Source organism: Tyto alba, unplaced genomic scaffold (genome assembly GCF_018691265.1).
Source record: "Tyto alba isolate M040663 unplaced genomic scaffold, T.alba_DEE_v4.0 Super-Scaffold_46, whole genome shotgun sequence".
NCBI lineage: Eukaryota > Metazoa > Chordata > Aves > Strigiformes > Tytonidae > Tyto > Tyto alba.
The window spans coordinates 7905644-7921885 of NW_024881322.1; the positions used below are offsets into that span (position 1 = coordinate 7905644).

Sequence of the window (16242 nt, forward strand, 5' to 3'; positions counted from 1 at the left end):
GGCCGGCAGCGCCCTGAGCCCGGCGGGAAGGAGGAGGAGGAGGAGGGGGAGGAAGGCGGGGGTCACCCCGCTAAACCGGGCGGGATGGATAAGTACGACGATCTAGGTCTGGAAGCCAGCAAGTTCATCGAAGACCTCAACATGTACGAGGCCTCCAAGGACGGGCTCTTTCGGGTGGACAAAGCTGTCGGCAACAACCCCGAGTTCGAGGAGACCCGGCGGGTCTTCGCCACCAAAATGGCCAAGATCCACCTCCAGCAGCAGCAGCAGCAACAGCAGGAGGAGATGCTGATGGCCGCCCTGAACGGAGGGGCTGCCTTCAACGCCCCCCGGCCCAGCCCGCCGGTGGCACGGGGTGCCAAACCGCCCCCGGCCTCTGCTGCTGAGGGGCCGCGCGCGAGGCCGTACGAGGGAGGGGAGCGAGGCTTTGGCGAGAGCGGGGCACGTGCCCAGGCCCCGGGGAGCCAGGCTGGGCGCCGGAGCTGGGAAGCGGAACCCGACAGGATTCCCAGAGCGGGGAGCTCACGGCCCGGCGCGGGGCACGGGGAGCAGCAATCCGGGAGCCCCGGTGACCCCCAGCCCTGCCGTGGCCGGCAGGAGAACGGCAGCGAGGGCAGGCGGGGTGGTGGGGGCCATGACCTGACACCAGCAGGGCAGAGGTCCTCCTCCTTCTCGCATGCCCGGACCCCCCCAGCACCCTCAGCAGGGACAGAGGAGGGGGCACCCGGGGCCCTGCCGCAGCAGAGGTCCTCCTCCTTCTCGGCCCCCTCGCTGCAGCCCGCTCGGGGGTCTTCGGGTCCTGCTGAGCCCTGCGGACCCAGGGCCGGAGGAGACAGCAACCAGCTGTGGTACCAGGGGGTCCTGCTGTCCTTCCCCCCCAGCTCCGCTCCTGCCGCCCCGAGCGTGGACGGCCAGCATGCCGCTGCCTACCCCAGCCCAGCCGGCCACTTCGTGGCCCACGGTCAAAACCACCGGCCCAACGGCAGCAGCGCGAACCCCGAGCCGGGCTCCTCACGCCTGGCCTTGTGCGGGCTGACGGCTCCGGATGCTCCCCAGCAGCTTTTCCCAGAGGGCGTGAGCGGCCCGCGGTCGGATGCTGGCCACCCGGAGGGCTCCAGCACGGCGAAGGTGAAGCTGCCCTGCCAGACCCTCCTTCCACAGCCTGAGCAAGGGCCGTCGGCGGCCGAGCTGAAGCTGGAGGCACTGACCCAGCGCCTGGAGCAGGAGATGGATGCTCGACCGAAGGCCGATTACTTTGGTAAGGAGGCGGTCTGCCAGTCGGCGTGAAAAGGGTTCGTTGCAAAGTGTCGCTGCAGGGTTCGCACCTGCAGGGTTGCGTTTGCACGTATGCCTGCTTGGTTATGTTTTCTCAGTTGCTCGGGGCGGGAGGGTGTTGTTATTTAACTTTTTTTTTATCACAGGGACTGGAGGTTCTTCCTCCTGTGACACTTTTTTCTTTAATCCTACCTCTTAAATTTTAAAGCGGAGGTGGTTTAGCAGCTTTGGGGAGGACAGCGCTGAGAAGAAGCTGGAGCGGCGTCTTTTGAAGTGCCCTTCATTGCTGGCAGGGAGGCATGGCACTTTGCTTGACAGTACTCCTGGTTCTCCATGCCTTAAAAGTACGCTGCCCGGCCACGTGTTGGGGGGGAGGCAGCCCTCAAGCCTGCGGAGGAGTTGTGCCTGTGTACGCTGCGGGCAGGGAGAAGGGCACAGAGCTCAGGGGAGGCCTCCTGGTACCCCCGCATGGAGGTGGCCATGGCCGGGCGTGCTTGTGGGATCTCTTGAAGAGGAATGGCTTAGGGGTGGGAAGGGCGGTGGTTTCCCAGTCCTGCCAGGATTTCCCCTCGCCCCCAGGTGCTGGTCCACATCAGCTGTGAAAGGATCAGTGCACCCTGAAGACAGCAGAAAAGCAGGTGGTAGGCACATTCCTCCCTAAATCTCAGGTCTGTGAGCAGTCCAGACCACCACCAGAGGTTATTGCTGGCATGTGGGAGTGAAAAGGGACCGCTTATGTGCAAGGATCTCCCAACGAGAATATTGATTGTCCTGCTGGATTGAACCATTTTATTACCTCAGGATGGCAGAAGGTCAGGGGCAAATTGAGCATTTCCTGTCCCTGCCATGCCACTTCGCACTTTAATAGCAGATAAGAGAGTTCAGCTTTTGGGAGAAGGAAACCCAAAGTTGCTGGGAAGGCGGAGAACTCTGTGGTTAGTTTAACAAATGATGGGAGCAGGTCTAGTGTGTGAATTTGCCTCCCGATTTTAGACCCACAGTCACAGAAGTAGAACCAGGGACAGATTAAACTCTCCAGCCTGGTGGAGAGGAAGGATTTGCATCTCAAGGCTTCACAGATGCTGTTGCAGGGGGTCCTGTCCGGTGGGGTCGGTGGGTGGCTCGGCGGTGATCTGTGTGCAGGGGAGCAGCCATGGGCTTCACGCCAAACTTCAGGGACATAGCTGGAGGGGCCATGGAGTGCTCAGTTGCAAATTGCGTAACAGAATGTGTTTCTTGGCATCAGGCAGTGGTACTTGCCCACAGAGGGCTGTGCAGGGATTGTTTATCTTCGTATCTGAGACTGGATTCAGCCTTGTGGCAGGGCAGACACGTTTTTATTCTGTCGCAGAAAAGTGATGTGTTGAGTTGCTGTGCTTGGAGTGTTCTGGCCTGGAAACATGTTTTGGCGCTTTCTGTCCTGTGTGGGCAGCTCCTGGTTTAAATGAGCTCAGGGAGCCTTGTTGGGGGGGGGGGGGGGGGGGGGGGGGCGCTGACTGTGACAAGGAGCTGATAATGAAGATGGGGTTGGGACATCAGTCTCCTGGGAGGCAGTGCTCAAAAATGGGAATATTTTGCTGGAGGCAGCATTCAGCTCCACTGGAGAGGTGACGAGGGTCTCTTCAGCAGACCCTGTTGCATGCATATTCTCCTGACAGTGCAAATAAACCAGCTGGGTCATACCTCATCCAAAATGTGCATGGGATGGGGTGAGAAAGCAGAGGGACCTAGTTGGTGGTGAGACTGGTTTTAGGTTTTTGTCACAAAATAGGGTGTAGTGCCAGGGAGAGGCTTTCATCGTGCAGGAAACTGGTAGTGAAGCAGGAGTAGTTCTGGCAGCACGGAGGGTCCTGCTGGTTGGGCTGCTGAGTTACTGGTGAGCCCTGGTGAGGGAGGAGATACGGAGGCTGCCTGGTCCTCAGTGTGGGCTTTTGACCTCCTCCTGGCAGGAGGTTTTACACCAGGGTGTCGTGTCTGAGAAATTTGGGAAGCAGGAGAGAGAGAGAGGGGGAAAAACAAAACGGTGCAGTCATGGCAGAGGAAGAGGTAAAGTTTTGTGGATCCTCAGCTCTGCGGAGGAAGGCTTAGCAGATCTACCCTGTGTAGGACCAAGGGTCAGGAAGGGGCAAGTACTGAGGTATTCTAATTCTGTGCCTCCTCCCTCTTTCTTTCTCACTTTTATTTTCATTTTTTCACACTTACCTTACTTCATTTGGAGGAATAAAAGACCCAGCTGGTCTTCTGAATCTATTTTTGCTATGGCCTACCCTCAAGAGAGCAAACTTTGGGATAGAAAATAAATTATTTAATGCAGTAGTGATAAAAAGAATCAACAGTTTGTTTTGTTGAAGATTTTCCCCCAGTGAAGGGAAGTCTGATACAGCAGCTCTGCAGTATATCGGGGCCAGGAAATGAAACCAGGACTGAAGTACAAATGGCCAATGTATTTTATTTAAAATGGTTTCAGCTCTCCTAACTTTGGGTGCTGCTTCAAAAAAAAAAAAAAAAAAAAGGGATTTATTTATTTTTTTAAGACGGGTCTGTCTGTCTTGTTAACATACAGTCCTTCGGTCTGTCTCAGCCTAGACCAGATATTTATAATGAACAATCAATTCTAATCACAGTAAAGGAGCTGCTGTTGCTTTACTATGTGAAAATGAGTATTTGTGAATGAAAGCCAAGGAAAAGATAAGCTAGGGATTAGGTATAACACAGGTAGGACGCTCTTCTGAGGATTGACAGTCTGGTTATCTGTTAGCATCAGCTTGCTGTACAAAATACTTTTGTCTGCTCAGAGTATGTATAATAAGTTAAAAGAAAGAAGCAGACAAAGGCAAGAATTTATTTATTTATTTATTTATTTATTTAAATAGTGGCCTATCTGTGAGCAGCATGGGCTGCACGTGTCTCTGGAGGAATTTGGGTTCTCCAAGAGTGCTTTTGAAGTGCTGACTTGATTTATGTGGGCTGTCGAGGAGGACGTAGGGAGACTCAGGTCTTAAGCTCGGGGAGGCAAATCCTGAAATTGTTCCCTGAAGAGGCTGATTCCCATGCAGTGGAGAAAAGGGGCTCCAGGTTCCTGGGGGGTGTTGCTGGAAGCCAGCTTAGGTTTTATTCATTTTTTTTGGTGTACTGTTTCCAGGGAATAGCCAGGAGTGAGGTGCCTGAATCCCACTGATTTTCCATGGTGTTCCTTTGGGTGCACCAGCTTTCATCTCGACTTGGCGAACGGGAAGATTAATTAAATGGGAGTGATAGGGGCAGTTGCAAGTCCTCCAGGAGCACCACCCAGTGCAAAGTAGGTGGTTTGGGTTAGGTGAGGCAGCACCATCCCAGGGACTGGTGCCGGATGAGTTTCAGGTGAGAGCCAGGCAGGGGCACAACCAAACTGAGCATCTGCCTGCACTGCCTGGAAGGGGCTTGGTAGGGCTGAGGCTTGGCTGAGGGGCAGCAGGGTCTGCAGGGACGTTTTACCATTTGTTTTAGCACTGTGGTGGTACCACACAGTTCCTTGGCCTATAGGCACAGGTGGGTGCTTTTAGAGATGTAATGTGTAGCATCATGTTTTCACTAGTGCTTATCTCATACAGCTTGATGGAAATCTCCATCTGATAAAGACTATCTATACCCTTAACAAAAGCTTTTTGTAAAACTATTTTTATAAATTGTTTTCTTGTTATAAATATTCATTAGGTGTTGAGTTCTGGCTTCATTATTTAGAGCAGAGCTGATGATAAGCTGCAGGTGTTTTAGGAGGGCCCCAGGCATCTTGTTTTGCAGTGAAATACTGGGATGCTTCCCAGCAGTTGGGCAGAGAAGATCTTGGAGCAAAGTCTGCAGATTTCTTTTCCCCTTGGCAGAAGTAGGGAGGTAGCTGAATCATTGAACACTGTGGGGACCTGCAACCCCAGCACCTTTGAAAGGGTATGATCAGTTCGAAGGCCAGCAGCGCTCTTTTGAAGTCTTGTGCATAGTGAAGTTACTGTTTTACCACTGCCAAAGCCACATAATTAGTTTAACTTTAAGGCTGTACACACCTGCAGACTTTACGGAACCCTGATGCTGATGGTATACCAGGATGCTTTGGCATCAACGAGGGTAATTCCAGGGCTGCCGAGTGGAGAATTTCTGGTTAAAATGAAAGTTCTTCTGAGGTTTGTTTTGTACGTGGGTGATGATAAGGGTGTCATTTCCAATGGGAATGAGCGGAGGCATTCCTTGCTGCCTGCTCCTGGGAGAGCACCACGGCTGGAAGGAGATGCCTGCCTGCAGCAGAGAGGAGGGGGAGGCAGGGCAAGGCCCGTCCTGGTGGAACAAGGAAAGCTGGAAGGATCACGGCACATGGACTAGTGGGTGTGTGCAGATTGCAGAGTTTATCTCACTGCAAGGAACCAAGCACATAAGTATTTGCCTGGGATATGGCTCTTCAAGATTACAACAGTATGCGCTTTTCCTCCCTTCCTCTTGGGAGCTCAGCTGGGTTTGCAAGCTAAGGAAAAATCTACCAAAAGGGAAGAAGAGGAAGGAGTTGAGGCAGAGGAGAAATAGATCTTTCAGCCAGGATTCTGTGGCAGTGGGAACTGAAAGGAATAAGAAGCTTTGTTCACGTGGCACTGGAGTTAACATAATCTCTGACATTGCTATAACATACTTAAAATGTTGTTGCACTTCGCTGGCAGTGTGTGTATGGCTGGTCTACAGCAAAGTTGGGGGTCAAGAACATGCCATGTAAAAACAGTACAGAAAAATTGCATTTACCAACTCTGTGGTTCTTTGGGTAGGGAGTACCTGTACATCTTTGCTACCACTGAGTGACAACCCAGTCACCCAGTGGCGAACGGGACCAAACTGCCAGGTTTTCCAGGCACTTAATCTCACATGGGCCTCCAGATCTCCTTGAAATCAACTCTCCAGCAAGAGCGATTGCTCAGTAGTGTATAACAGCATAGCGGGGCACACAGTGTGTCTAATTTGGAGTTTGATGTAGAAATGGCTTGGTTCATTCAGGTCAGCCAGGGGGAAGTGGCATCAGGTTCTGAAGGGGGTCTGAAGTAAAACCTGAAGAACTGAGCATCGCATTAGGTATGACAGGATGAAGTCTTTTCTCAGCAGTCTTTGAAAAATGTGTGTGCAGGTGCAGGGCTTGGTTCTCCTGGAATAAATAGGTGGGTTGGAGACGCAGAAGCCGTACCTTCATGAGGGTCCTCCCTGTCAGAGCAGGAAAGGGGAACAAGTTAAGAGGAAAGCTGGCGGATGTTCTGATGGGGAAGACCCTCGTGAAGGTTCAGCTTCTGCCAAGGGGCATCAGGGTCTACTTCTGGATTAGCCGCGTGCATGTCTGGGCAAATGGGAAAGATGATACCAAAGGTATTTATGTGCAAAGGCTCTGGGGGCTTCTTCCAAATGCAAAGAGGGGTTCTTCAGCATAAATCCAGCCTCATGTAAGGAGGGGGAAAAAAACAGTTATGTGTGATGAAGAGTCAAGCTGATCGTGGAAATGTGGCTTTCATGGAGTAAGTGGAAGGGGCAGGACAGACTTACTCTGCCAAGTGCTGTTTCTGGATTAGCTACATACATAGACCAACCCCACCAGAATCATCCTGCTGCTGAATTCCTCTTATCTTGGACCACATTGACATGGCAAGGAATTCTCCCTACCGAAGCAGCACACCATCACATTTGGCCCTCCAAAATTAAGCAACGGTCTTAGCAAACGCAACCAAGAGCACATGCAGGAGGGCTTGACTGTCCGGGATGTCGCTGAGAAGGGGGATGTGGCTGGAAAAACCCACAACTGTATTCTTGGTTTGTAGGTAGATGATGTCTGGCTTGTGGAAATGCTGGGAGTGGGATATAGTAAGTAACTGAGCTCCTTCTGGTAAGAGTGACATAGCAACGCTCAGAGGAAAAAAATGCCACTAAAGGCTTTGAGTCCAGCGGTAAATGGAAATGCACTTGTTGAACCTCGAGGGTGGGACTGACATTTCATACTGAGCACCGGATTCACGTTAATTTCTGACAGCCCTTGAGGTTTGCATCAGACCTGCCTGACCTTGTGAGCCGAGGCTGTTCCCGGTGGCTGCCCTCCTGGTTTGCAGTGCCGCGATGGAGGGCGGCAAGCGCCGGGAAGTGGCTTACAGGGCATGTTTTCGGTCCCAGCTCTGCCCCAAAGGTCCCTTTGTTCAGGCGCTCAGCTGCAGCGCGGGCGGTTGCTTGCTGCATGATGCGAAAGGGAACAGAGATCTCTTTGTTATCCGGGGCCCGGCTGCCCTGCCGGCAGAAATCGAGCCGAAATCAGCAATTTCCATCCCTTTCCCTTTCCAAATCTGGCTACCATTCTGCCGGTGCGTTCGAGCGTGATTTTACCAGCGCTGTGCATGTGTGGGGCTTTGGGTTTGTCATCCTGGTGGCGAGAGAGAAACCTTTCATTTTTCCTTAATAACACCTTAATAATGTCGGAGGTTAAAAGATGTAATTTCAGAGGGGCTATCTGCTCAGATCGGTACTTGCATAAGTGTTCATGACGTGCAGCAAAGTAACCGAGTGCGGGAATCGGGCATCTTGCTGGGTCATGGCTGCTCAGGATCTGCCTGCTTCGAGCCGAGGACAGAAGTTTTTGCTAAAAGCTGCTCTATGCCAAGAAAATTACCCAGAGCTGCTGACTAGTGCCAGCGGCATGTGAGGCTGGACTGATGCTGCTGACATTTTAACTCTACGCCCTGGCTAGCAGAAAGCACGCTCAGCACTGTTTCGGGAAATAGTGATCGGAGCTGGCGTGGAGCAGGGCACGCAGCCCGTTTTGCAGCGGGCCGGGGTGGGATGTGGCCTGGGCTGCGCTGCCTTCCATCAGGCTGGCTTCGCACACGTGTTGCCGAGCTCAGTGGCTGGCCGCTGTCAGCAACAGGTATCGCTTTTTCCTTGCGTAGCCTAAGCTGAAAGAACAGGATCATTGTGGCAGCAGGAAGTGAATGGGGGGAGAAAAAAAAAAAGTGGAAAGGAAAAATCAATAAAACTCACATTTTTTTTTTTTTCTTCTTTCAGGCCAGGTGTGACAAGAGTCAGAGGTGAAGGCTCAATTATGTTGCTTAAAATACTTCACAGTATTGTATTTGGAGGAAGCAAAGATATATTTCAAGAATAATTCCAATTACTAGTGAGATTTATTTGGCTTTCAAGTAAGATTTAGCAGATACAAGTGAAAACATAAACTATACACAGTTTTGCCATAATGCCATTTTTCAGTTGTCAGCCTTGCCACAGGACATCTATAAATATTTACAGCATGGCTGGTTATTACGTAGTTGGGTAATTTAGCACATTATAGTTTTTACAGACAACATTGTCAATTTATTTTAAAAGCCCTTTCATTCTGTGACTTTAATTTCCATGTTTTAAGGGCCTAAATATGTAAAGAAGTGAATAAAAGGATTAATTGGGGGATGAAATGGAGCATGTACTGAAAGGAAGGAGGAAGGATGGTGGGGGCAGCCGAGTGACAGGAGGCAGAGGGAGGTTTGGGTACGGATGCGGGAGCCAGGGCAGGATGTGGCCAGACTATCATCTGTCCCGTTGGGGCAACCACAGGGGCTGTGCCTACGCTCGGACGCTTAAATGGGATGGACAGGAGGCAGCAGAGGCAATTTCTGCCCTCCATGGGATTTGCATTAGGGTGTTTTATCATGGTTTTAGATGCCTGCCAGCATCTTTACTGTGCGCTGTGCCTGCACTCAGCTGCTGTGCCTTCTGCCTCCTGCTTCTTGCTGCTCATCCATATTCAGTGTCCCCCGGCTGCTTTCTGGAAAGGAGGAAATCGGAGCACGTTGGTGATTTTGTCTGGAGCAGCTGCTCACTGGCACGGAGAAGGGAAAAATGCGGCACTTGCAGTGCAATAAATACCTTGGTTCTGTCGAAAGCCTGGTGAATGTCATGGAAAGAAGGTTTCCAGCAGCAAAATTGGCAGGTTTTCTGCTCTCAAAACTTCTGCTCTGCATTGCTATAATTCAGAGGGAATTTTGTGAGGTAGCCACTAGCTCTTGTGCCCGATGATTGCACAGCATTTCATAGTGCTGCTGAATGTATTAATTCCTGGGAGAACACATCCATTTGAAAAGCCAAATTTTCTTATCTTTGTCCTGTCTTTTCTGGTCCTTTTTTTTTTTTTTTTTTTTTTTCCTCCTTCTGTAATGCCTGAATGATTTATCTTTTGCTTTCTTAAAATGTTTCTTTCAATAAGTGAGATAGATCTGCTTGGTTCAAAAGGAACCAGGAGTTTTCCTAACTTGGTGCCAGTCTGCGTGCTGGGATGGGCCCGCAGCCAAGCTAGCATTTCAGTTCAGGTCAGATTTGGACAAAACAGAGTAACTAATTATTCTCTGCAGCATTCTCTCCAGGTTTGTGTCAGTTTGGACTCTGGCTTTGAGTGCAGTGGGTCTTGGAGCAGCGCTAGGATGGCTTTCAGCATGCTGGTTGAATGCAGGCAGGCAGCTGCATCACAGAACCAGATCTGCACTGGGAAGTTGAGGGATCTGCTTTTCAGCAGCCACGTGTGCCTGACTGCAAAGGGCTTCTGAGCGTTTTTGTCCCCGTAGTGTGAAAACTGATGGCCGCAGCTATCTGGTGCAGGAAGAAATCATTAACCACCCTGGGAGTGCCAGCGTGGTGCTGCTGGAGTTGGGAGTTACTTTTCAGCACTGTCGTAAGTAGGTTGGGTTTCTTCCTAACTTTCACCAGACTTTTCCAATTACTCCTGAGCTTGCAGTGCCCTGAAAGAAGTGAAGTTTTGTTAACCACAGTATGACTAAGGATCTCCAGCAAGATGATGCTGTCCCTCGTCTTGGGTCAGTAGGAGCGAGACATGACTGACAGTGCATGCCCCAGGGAGTTTGAGACCTGGGGTGAACGGGGCTGAGCAGTAGTAGAAGGAGAGAACTGGAGGTGAAGTCACATCCACAGGGTCGTTGTGGACCACAGACCAAAGGACGTTTTCTGTTTGTCCTTCATGCTGTCCCTTTTGGGCAGTACAGTGTTTATTATTTGCTTAAACACAGATTAAAGTTGCTCATTTAGGAGTAGTTAAAGGCTGATGCTGCTTTAAAACTAGTCTGTCGCAATCACAGTGCCTGAAGTATGTAAACTGGCTTGATGTGTCATTTTCCTTGGACAAGGACTTTCTTTCCCCAGCCGTTAGCAGTGGTTTTAGGCAGCCTTGCTGTGTTTCTCCCTGCAAGGTGGAGGGAGCAGGTCTTACTAGTGGATGCCATCAAGGGCATGAAACTCAGCTATCGCTTCTTACTCTGTTACCAAAGTAGTTTTATGTGGAAATGTGGTGAGATTTGAGAAGCCCTAGGTGAACACGCAACAACACCCTTTGTTAACCTGTGGTGCTAAAGTCTCCTCTCTGCAGTCCCTCCCCACCACCACCACCACACATCTGCCCTGTTGCCGCTGTTCTCAGCCCCAATCACGTAGGTCTGTGCCTGGAGGGTCCTGGAGGCTTCCTCGTGAGGTGGAAATCCTTACCCTACGCTCTCTGCCTGGCTCAGGTTTCAGGTTGGAGCCCCACACCAGGGTGGGTGCTGGTGGAAATGTGCTTGGCTGTGTTGGCAGGACAGTGAGCTGAACAGCTGAGTGTGGCCGTCTTCTCCCTCCTCTGGAGCTCCAGAACTGACCCTGGTCTTTAGGCAGGAAAGCCTGGGTGTGAGAAGAGGAGCTTGGAATTGCACTTGGGACAGCTCATAGCCAGAAGTTGACCGTGTGCTCTTCTCCTGGCTCTCCTCTGCCCCATGGGCCGCCCGAGAGTCAGCCCTCCTTGTCTGCTGCTACTAGGAGGCATCCTCTCCTTAAAACTGACTTTGTTCTTGCCTTGTCCTCCAAGAAGTAAGAGGAACTGCTGGGCAGAATATGTGGTCTGTAGGTAGTGCCTATGTTGGGTCTCAGTTCAGACATGGCTGATAGAGGAGAGGTAGGTATATCAGGTAGTTCAGCCCTGTTTTGGTGGGAAATCCTTAGGGCCTCAAGTAGATGTGACTGAGGTCTGAAATCGAAGATTTAAAGGGGCTAACTGAAAAGGTGTGTTTTCCTCACATCGGTTGCAACCAACAAGCTTACTTTATGCAATAAGTAGAAGAAACTATTGGTCTGTGAACAGCCCTGAGCGCCACTTACTACCACCCAGGCTTTTGGGAGGCTCCTTATGTGGTTTTAAATGTATACAGAGGTTGTGGGGAAGGGTGGGAGATGGAAGGAGATGTCGCTGTAGTTAGACAAGGCTGTTCTTGTGCAGTTTAACTTTTTGCAAAAGGCTTTGTCTGAAGAGGTTCGATGACCGTCGTAACCGGTGTTAACAGCATCTCTCGGGGTGAGTGACGCTGATGTCACCTACGTCTTGTGGCTTCAGTGAACTGCCTTGTCCTAAGCTGCTGAGCCACCATGCCAAATTACAGGTGCAGTCACCCAGCCAGTGACCCCAGCTGCCCCTCCGGGTCCTGCTTCTGACCTCTGTCTCTCTCTCTCTCTTCCAGGGACCTGCGTGAAGTGCAGCAAGGGGGTATATGGAGCAAACCAGGCTTGCCAGGCCATGGGCAACCTCTACCATGACGGCTGCTTCACCTGCGGAGCCTGCAGTGAGTACTCCCTGCCTGGCTGCTGCCCGTGCAGGGCCCTGGGGCAAACTATTCAGGCTTACCGGTGTAAACGGGGAAAAAAAAGGAGGTGGCTCTTGAGTTATCTGACAGCTGGAGTCTGCAGCAGCTGTATGTCATGGTGGTTGCTGTTTGTTTTTGAATGGATTCTTGCAAGTCACGTAGAAAAGATATTTTGTATTGTGCCAGCCATCTGCCTTGTGGTATGGGGGACGGTTGTTTTCATTCCTCTGCCTCTCAGTTACAGCTACATTTTCTGACGTGTTGAGGTTTTCTTATTCGTCATGTCAGACTTGACAGCCGTTCTGGCCTTTCAGTCTGCAGGTCCCAGGGAGAGCCGCCGGGTCGGCACCGTGCCGAGGGTGCAGGCAGGGTGTGAATATCGGCAGCGGGCTCTGCGGGCGCCAGGGACACCTTTCCAAGGCAGGGCTGCTGCACAGGCAGTCCCATCACAGTGTTTTCACTGCATGCATTACTTCTACTCGCTAAAATAATTTTGCCCTTCCGAGGGACCTCCAATCAAAGCATCTAAGTGCATGAATGACCCAGGTTACACATCTTGCTTCTTTCTCTGGAGAAATGAAGCCATGCCCCGAGATGAGAGACGTGTCTCTGTGGCTTTGCTTTCTGGTTACTGCAGGGAGGGAGCTAGTTATTGTGCCAGAGGTATCAGGCTGGGAGCTGTGATGATGAGCCCTGCGAATCTGCCTGAGAAGCAGGGTAAATAGTTCAGCTGGCCCCGCCGAGCTCTCTGCTGCTTGTCAGACCCACATCTGAAGTTTGCTGGAGTGTAGAGCATGTTGCAATATATGGATCCCCTTAAATGGCTTTCTGAGGAGGTCCGTGATGGAGCTGGGGTGAGGAACAGGCCACTCGATTTCAAATCGTGGCTGTGTTTGTAAGACGGTGTTTGTTCTATTTTGTTATGTTTAACTCTAGGGCTAGTTAGCGTATTTTTAGAAATGTAGCTGTAGTTGTGGTGGCAGAAAAAATAATAATCCTCCTGGTGCTTTTGGATATATCAATTTGTTTTTCCCAGATGAGTCTTAGGGTTTTTGTCCTGTGTTGTATTTAGAGTTGTAAACTCATCAGGACTGCATGTGTTTTATTTGGAGCTGTAAAGTGGAAATAAATATAGAAAGATGTGTATGCTTTTTAATAATAGCTGAACCCTGAACTCTGCTGATTTCCCAGCTGTCTGATACCAGCTGCCTTGCCTCACCTATGTTTTCAGAAGAGAACTTCACCGTCATCTGACCGGAGACAGGAAAACTGAAAAGAAAAAGTGGTGTTTGCACATGGTGGCAGTTTCCTAAAGGCTCATAAGTCAGCAACTTACTCTTTTGTCCTCTCTTACAAATTAATTTAAAATCTTCCCCTGCAGAGAGGATTCCTGGCTGCAGCCAGGGCTTTGCTTCAGGGACCTCTCGCCCTCCATGGCTGGGCAGCCTCCAAACTGCCCTTGCACACAAAGCTCCTGTTAAAAATAATCCAGCAGCAGGTTTGAGCTGTTTTAAATTTCTAAAATTACTACTGTGCAACTGTGCTTCAGAAAAAAAGCAATTTCAATACTCCTTTTAGAATAATTTTTGCCATCTTTATTTGGAGAGCAGTGCCAGAGAGGTACTTGTGGTTGCAGAGGTATCAGTGGTTACTTTGGTTTATATTTATTTGTGTTTGGCTAAAAAATAGCTTAATCCCATTTCTAATGAGGTGGGTTGGTAAGGGCTGAAAGAATAGCTATTTGCTGCTTAGTCTAAAAGGCAACCCTTTCCAAAGGCTTCCAATGCAAGATGAAAGGGTGTGGGTGTCAGGTGAGATTTAGAAAGATGGAAAGAAGCTACATTTAGCAAAGTGAAGATCATTTTCTCTCTCTTACTCGGGCTGTACCTGAGAAATGGGCTGAGGAGATGTGATGGGGCAAAGGGTTATGGAAAGTAGAAAGAAAATACAAAAAAGCTAATAAAATAATGCTAAAAAAAAAAAAAAAGGAAGTGGGGAACAATAATATTTCTCAGAGTAGAAAATACTAAACTTCCATATGATATAAAAAAGGGAAGTGCAATTCACAGGAGTGTAAGCGAGAGCCTAATTCGGCTTGTTAGGTGCAGGAGAGTAGCCACTCGTGAAAGCTGGGGTCCCTCCCACGGGGGCAGCGGCCGCACTACGATGGCAGCTGGGCGCCGTGGCGGCCGGCAGGACAGTGCGGACAGATGGAGAGTGGGGCGGCGTGGGATTCCCAGCGCTCGAAACAGAGCGGTGCCGGAGGGAGGCACCGGCGGCAGTGGGGTTTCCCTCGTGGGCACACACCTCCACGCGTGGCGAGGCTCCCAAGAAAACCTCCAGCGTGGGGGGGAGGTGGTTTCCTGCGCTGCCCCTCAGGTCTGCGGGGCCTGCTCACCCCAAGGCTTCTCCGCCTGGCCTGTTGAGCTTGTGTGATTCATCAAGCCTCTTCGAATTGCAGCTGCTTAACTGATGCCTGGGGTGGTACCTGCCGTCCTGCCCCATGCCCCGGGGAGGAAATGTGCCCGAGGGAAATCCCCCCTTTTTGCAGACCGAGGTCATTTCTCAGTCCCCCAGACCATCAGCTGCTACGGGGATGAAGGGCACACAGCCCTGTTGTTGACCCAGGGAGAGTGCGTGCCTCTCTGCAGGCTTTCTGTCATCTAGGTTGCTGCAGTAAAGATGATGAGACCATTTTATCTGGCAGAAAAATAAATATTTGTCCGGATGGTGTTGTCTGTTTAGCTGCAAAGCACGTCTTGAACAGCCTTCGTGGAAACTCAGGTTTCTAGCTGAAAAGTAAGTAGTGCTTTTAAGGTCAAGCGGAGTTCGTCTTGGACCGCATCCAGTATGAACTTGTCTTTGAGAAGTCAGGGTTGTTCATGATTTCAATCCTAAAATTTCTGTTCTGGTGGAACACTGAATATCTCCGTTCCAATAAATAAAATATAGAAAATTACCTATTAAGGTAAAGCATATTGTCCTCCAGATATTTATATCCACTGTCCTGCTGTTTTCATTTTAGTGAAGATTTCTCATTTCGCTCGTAGTTGGATTTGTGTCCAAATGTGCATTGGTTTCACCAATAAAGAAAACCGAGAGGGTCTAATGAACAGGGGGTGAGGGGTGCATGTGATGCTTCATAGTGCCAAATTTCCTACACCCTGTGTTTCCTGATACACATATGTTCAGAGATAAATGATAGAGCAATTTGTTGAGCAGAGCTATGCATATGTTACAGGGTTCAGTTGTCAGGGAAAAAAATGTACTGTTTTATCTAAGCCACTGGCATGTAATGCAGAAAATTTAGCTTAGAGGTCAAAACAACAGATTTAGAATGATTACTTTGGCATAAATGTCTCATTTATCTTCTTGTTTGTTATAGGGCAGAGACACAAACAAGGCAGCTTTTTGCAGAGGGGGAGAGGAAAAAATTTTGTGCTCTCTCTGCAGGATTAGTGATAAATTATATTTGCTTTACAGGAGGGCCATGAAAGTAGCTTAAAAAAAAAAAAAGTCCTCGAAACTCATACAGCTATTTCCTGCAAGCTCAAGGTGTCCGTTTCTATCTTGGGTTGGTTTTGGTTTTTTTTTTTTTTCAGTTTGTTGGACAAACAGTTGTAGTTACTAAATGGTTTGTTACACATTAACTATTTAAATTAAATCACTAGTTTATACCTCCTCAGAACACAAAAGATGCAGGTGTTGATATTTATTATTTAGGTAGTAAGGAGACCTTATAAATTATATAGATTTAGCTAGACAGTATTGCTCTAACCTATTCTGGTGTTTTAGTGTTTTCCTTAGTATTCACCCAGGCTTATATCCGACTGCCACAAGTTGCCTGGAAAACAGACCTTTTTAGCTCTGCTAGCAGCATAATTTAGAGCATAAGGGTCTTGTACTTGAGCCACTTGGTCCTCAGAGGAAATCTGAAAGCTAAAAACGTGCAAGGGAAGTGTCAGAGATGACTGTGAAAAAAATCAGTAAGCGAGGAAGGAAGTCAGAAAGAAAGAATTGATTGCAAGGTGGTTTGAAGGAGGGTTCGATGTTGAACTACAGCAGAAGGGCCAAAACGAGTTTCAGATTTTGGCCCCTTATTGCAAAGAGGTGGAAACCTTGCATGTTTGCCAAGTTACGGAATTCGACCTTTGGCATGTCAACATTACTGCATTACTTCTTTTTTTGTAAGCTCAGATTGATGTTGATGTCTCTGTAAGGGTAACAGGCTGCTATTCCAGTGGCAAAGTTTGAAATCACACCAGCAGACTGTCTCTTGCCACCCTCTGGGTATATGTATCTTTTATTTAATATTTCACAATGT

At 49.5% G+C, this 16242-nt stretch overlaps 1 protein-coding gene across 1 annotated transcript in view; it reads left to right on the forward strand.

The window, feature by feature from the left end:
* The window catches only part of LIMD1 (LIM domain containing 1), a 35107-nt gene continuing 18865 nt past the window's right edge, over nt 1-16242 (forward strand). The window contains exons 1-2 of the mRNA XM_032987873.2: nt 1-1258; nt 11796-11897. Of these exons, the coding sequence (XP_032843764.2) occupies nt 85-1258; nt 11796-11897 (1276 nt within the window). The 5' untranslated portion in view covers nt 1-84. The remainder of the gene's footprint in view (nt 1259-11795; nt 11898-16242) is intronic.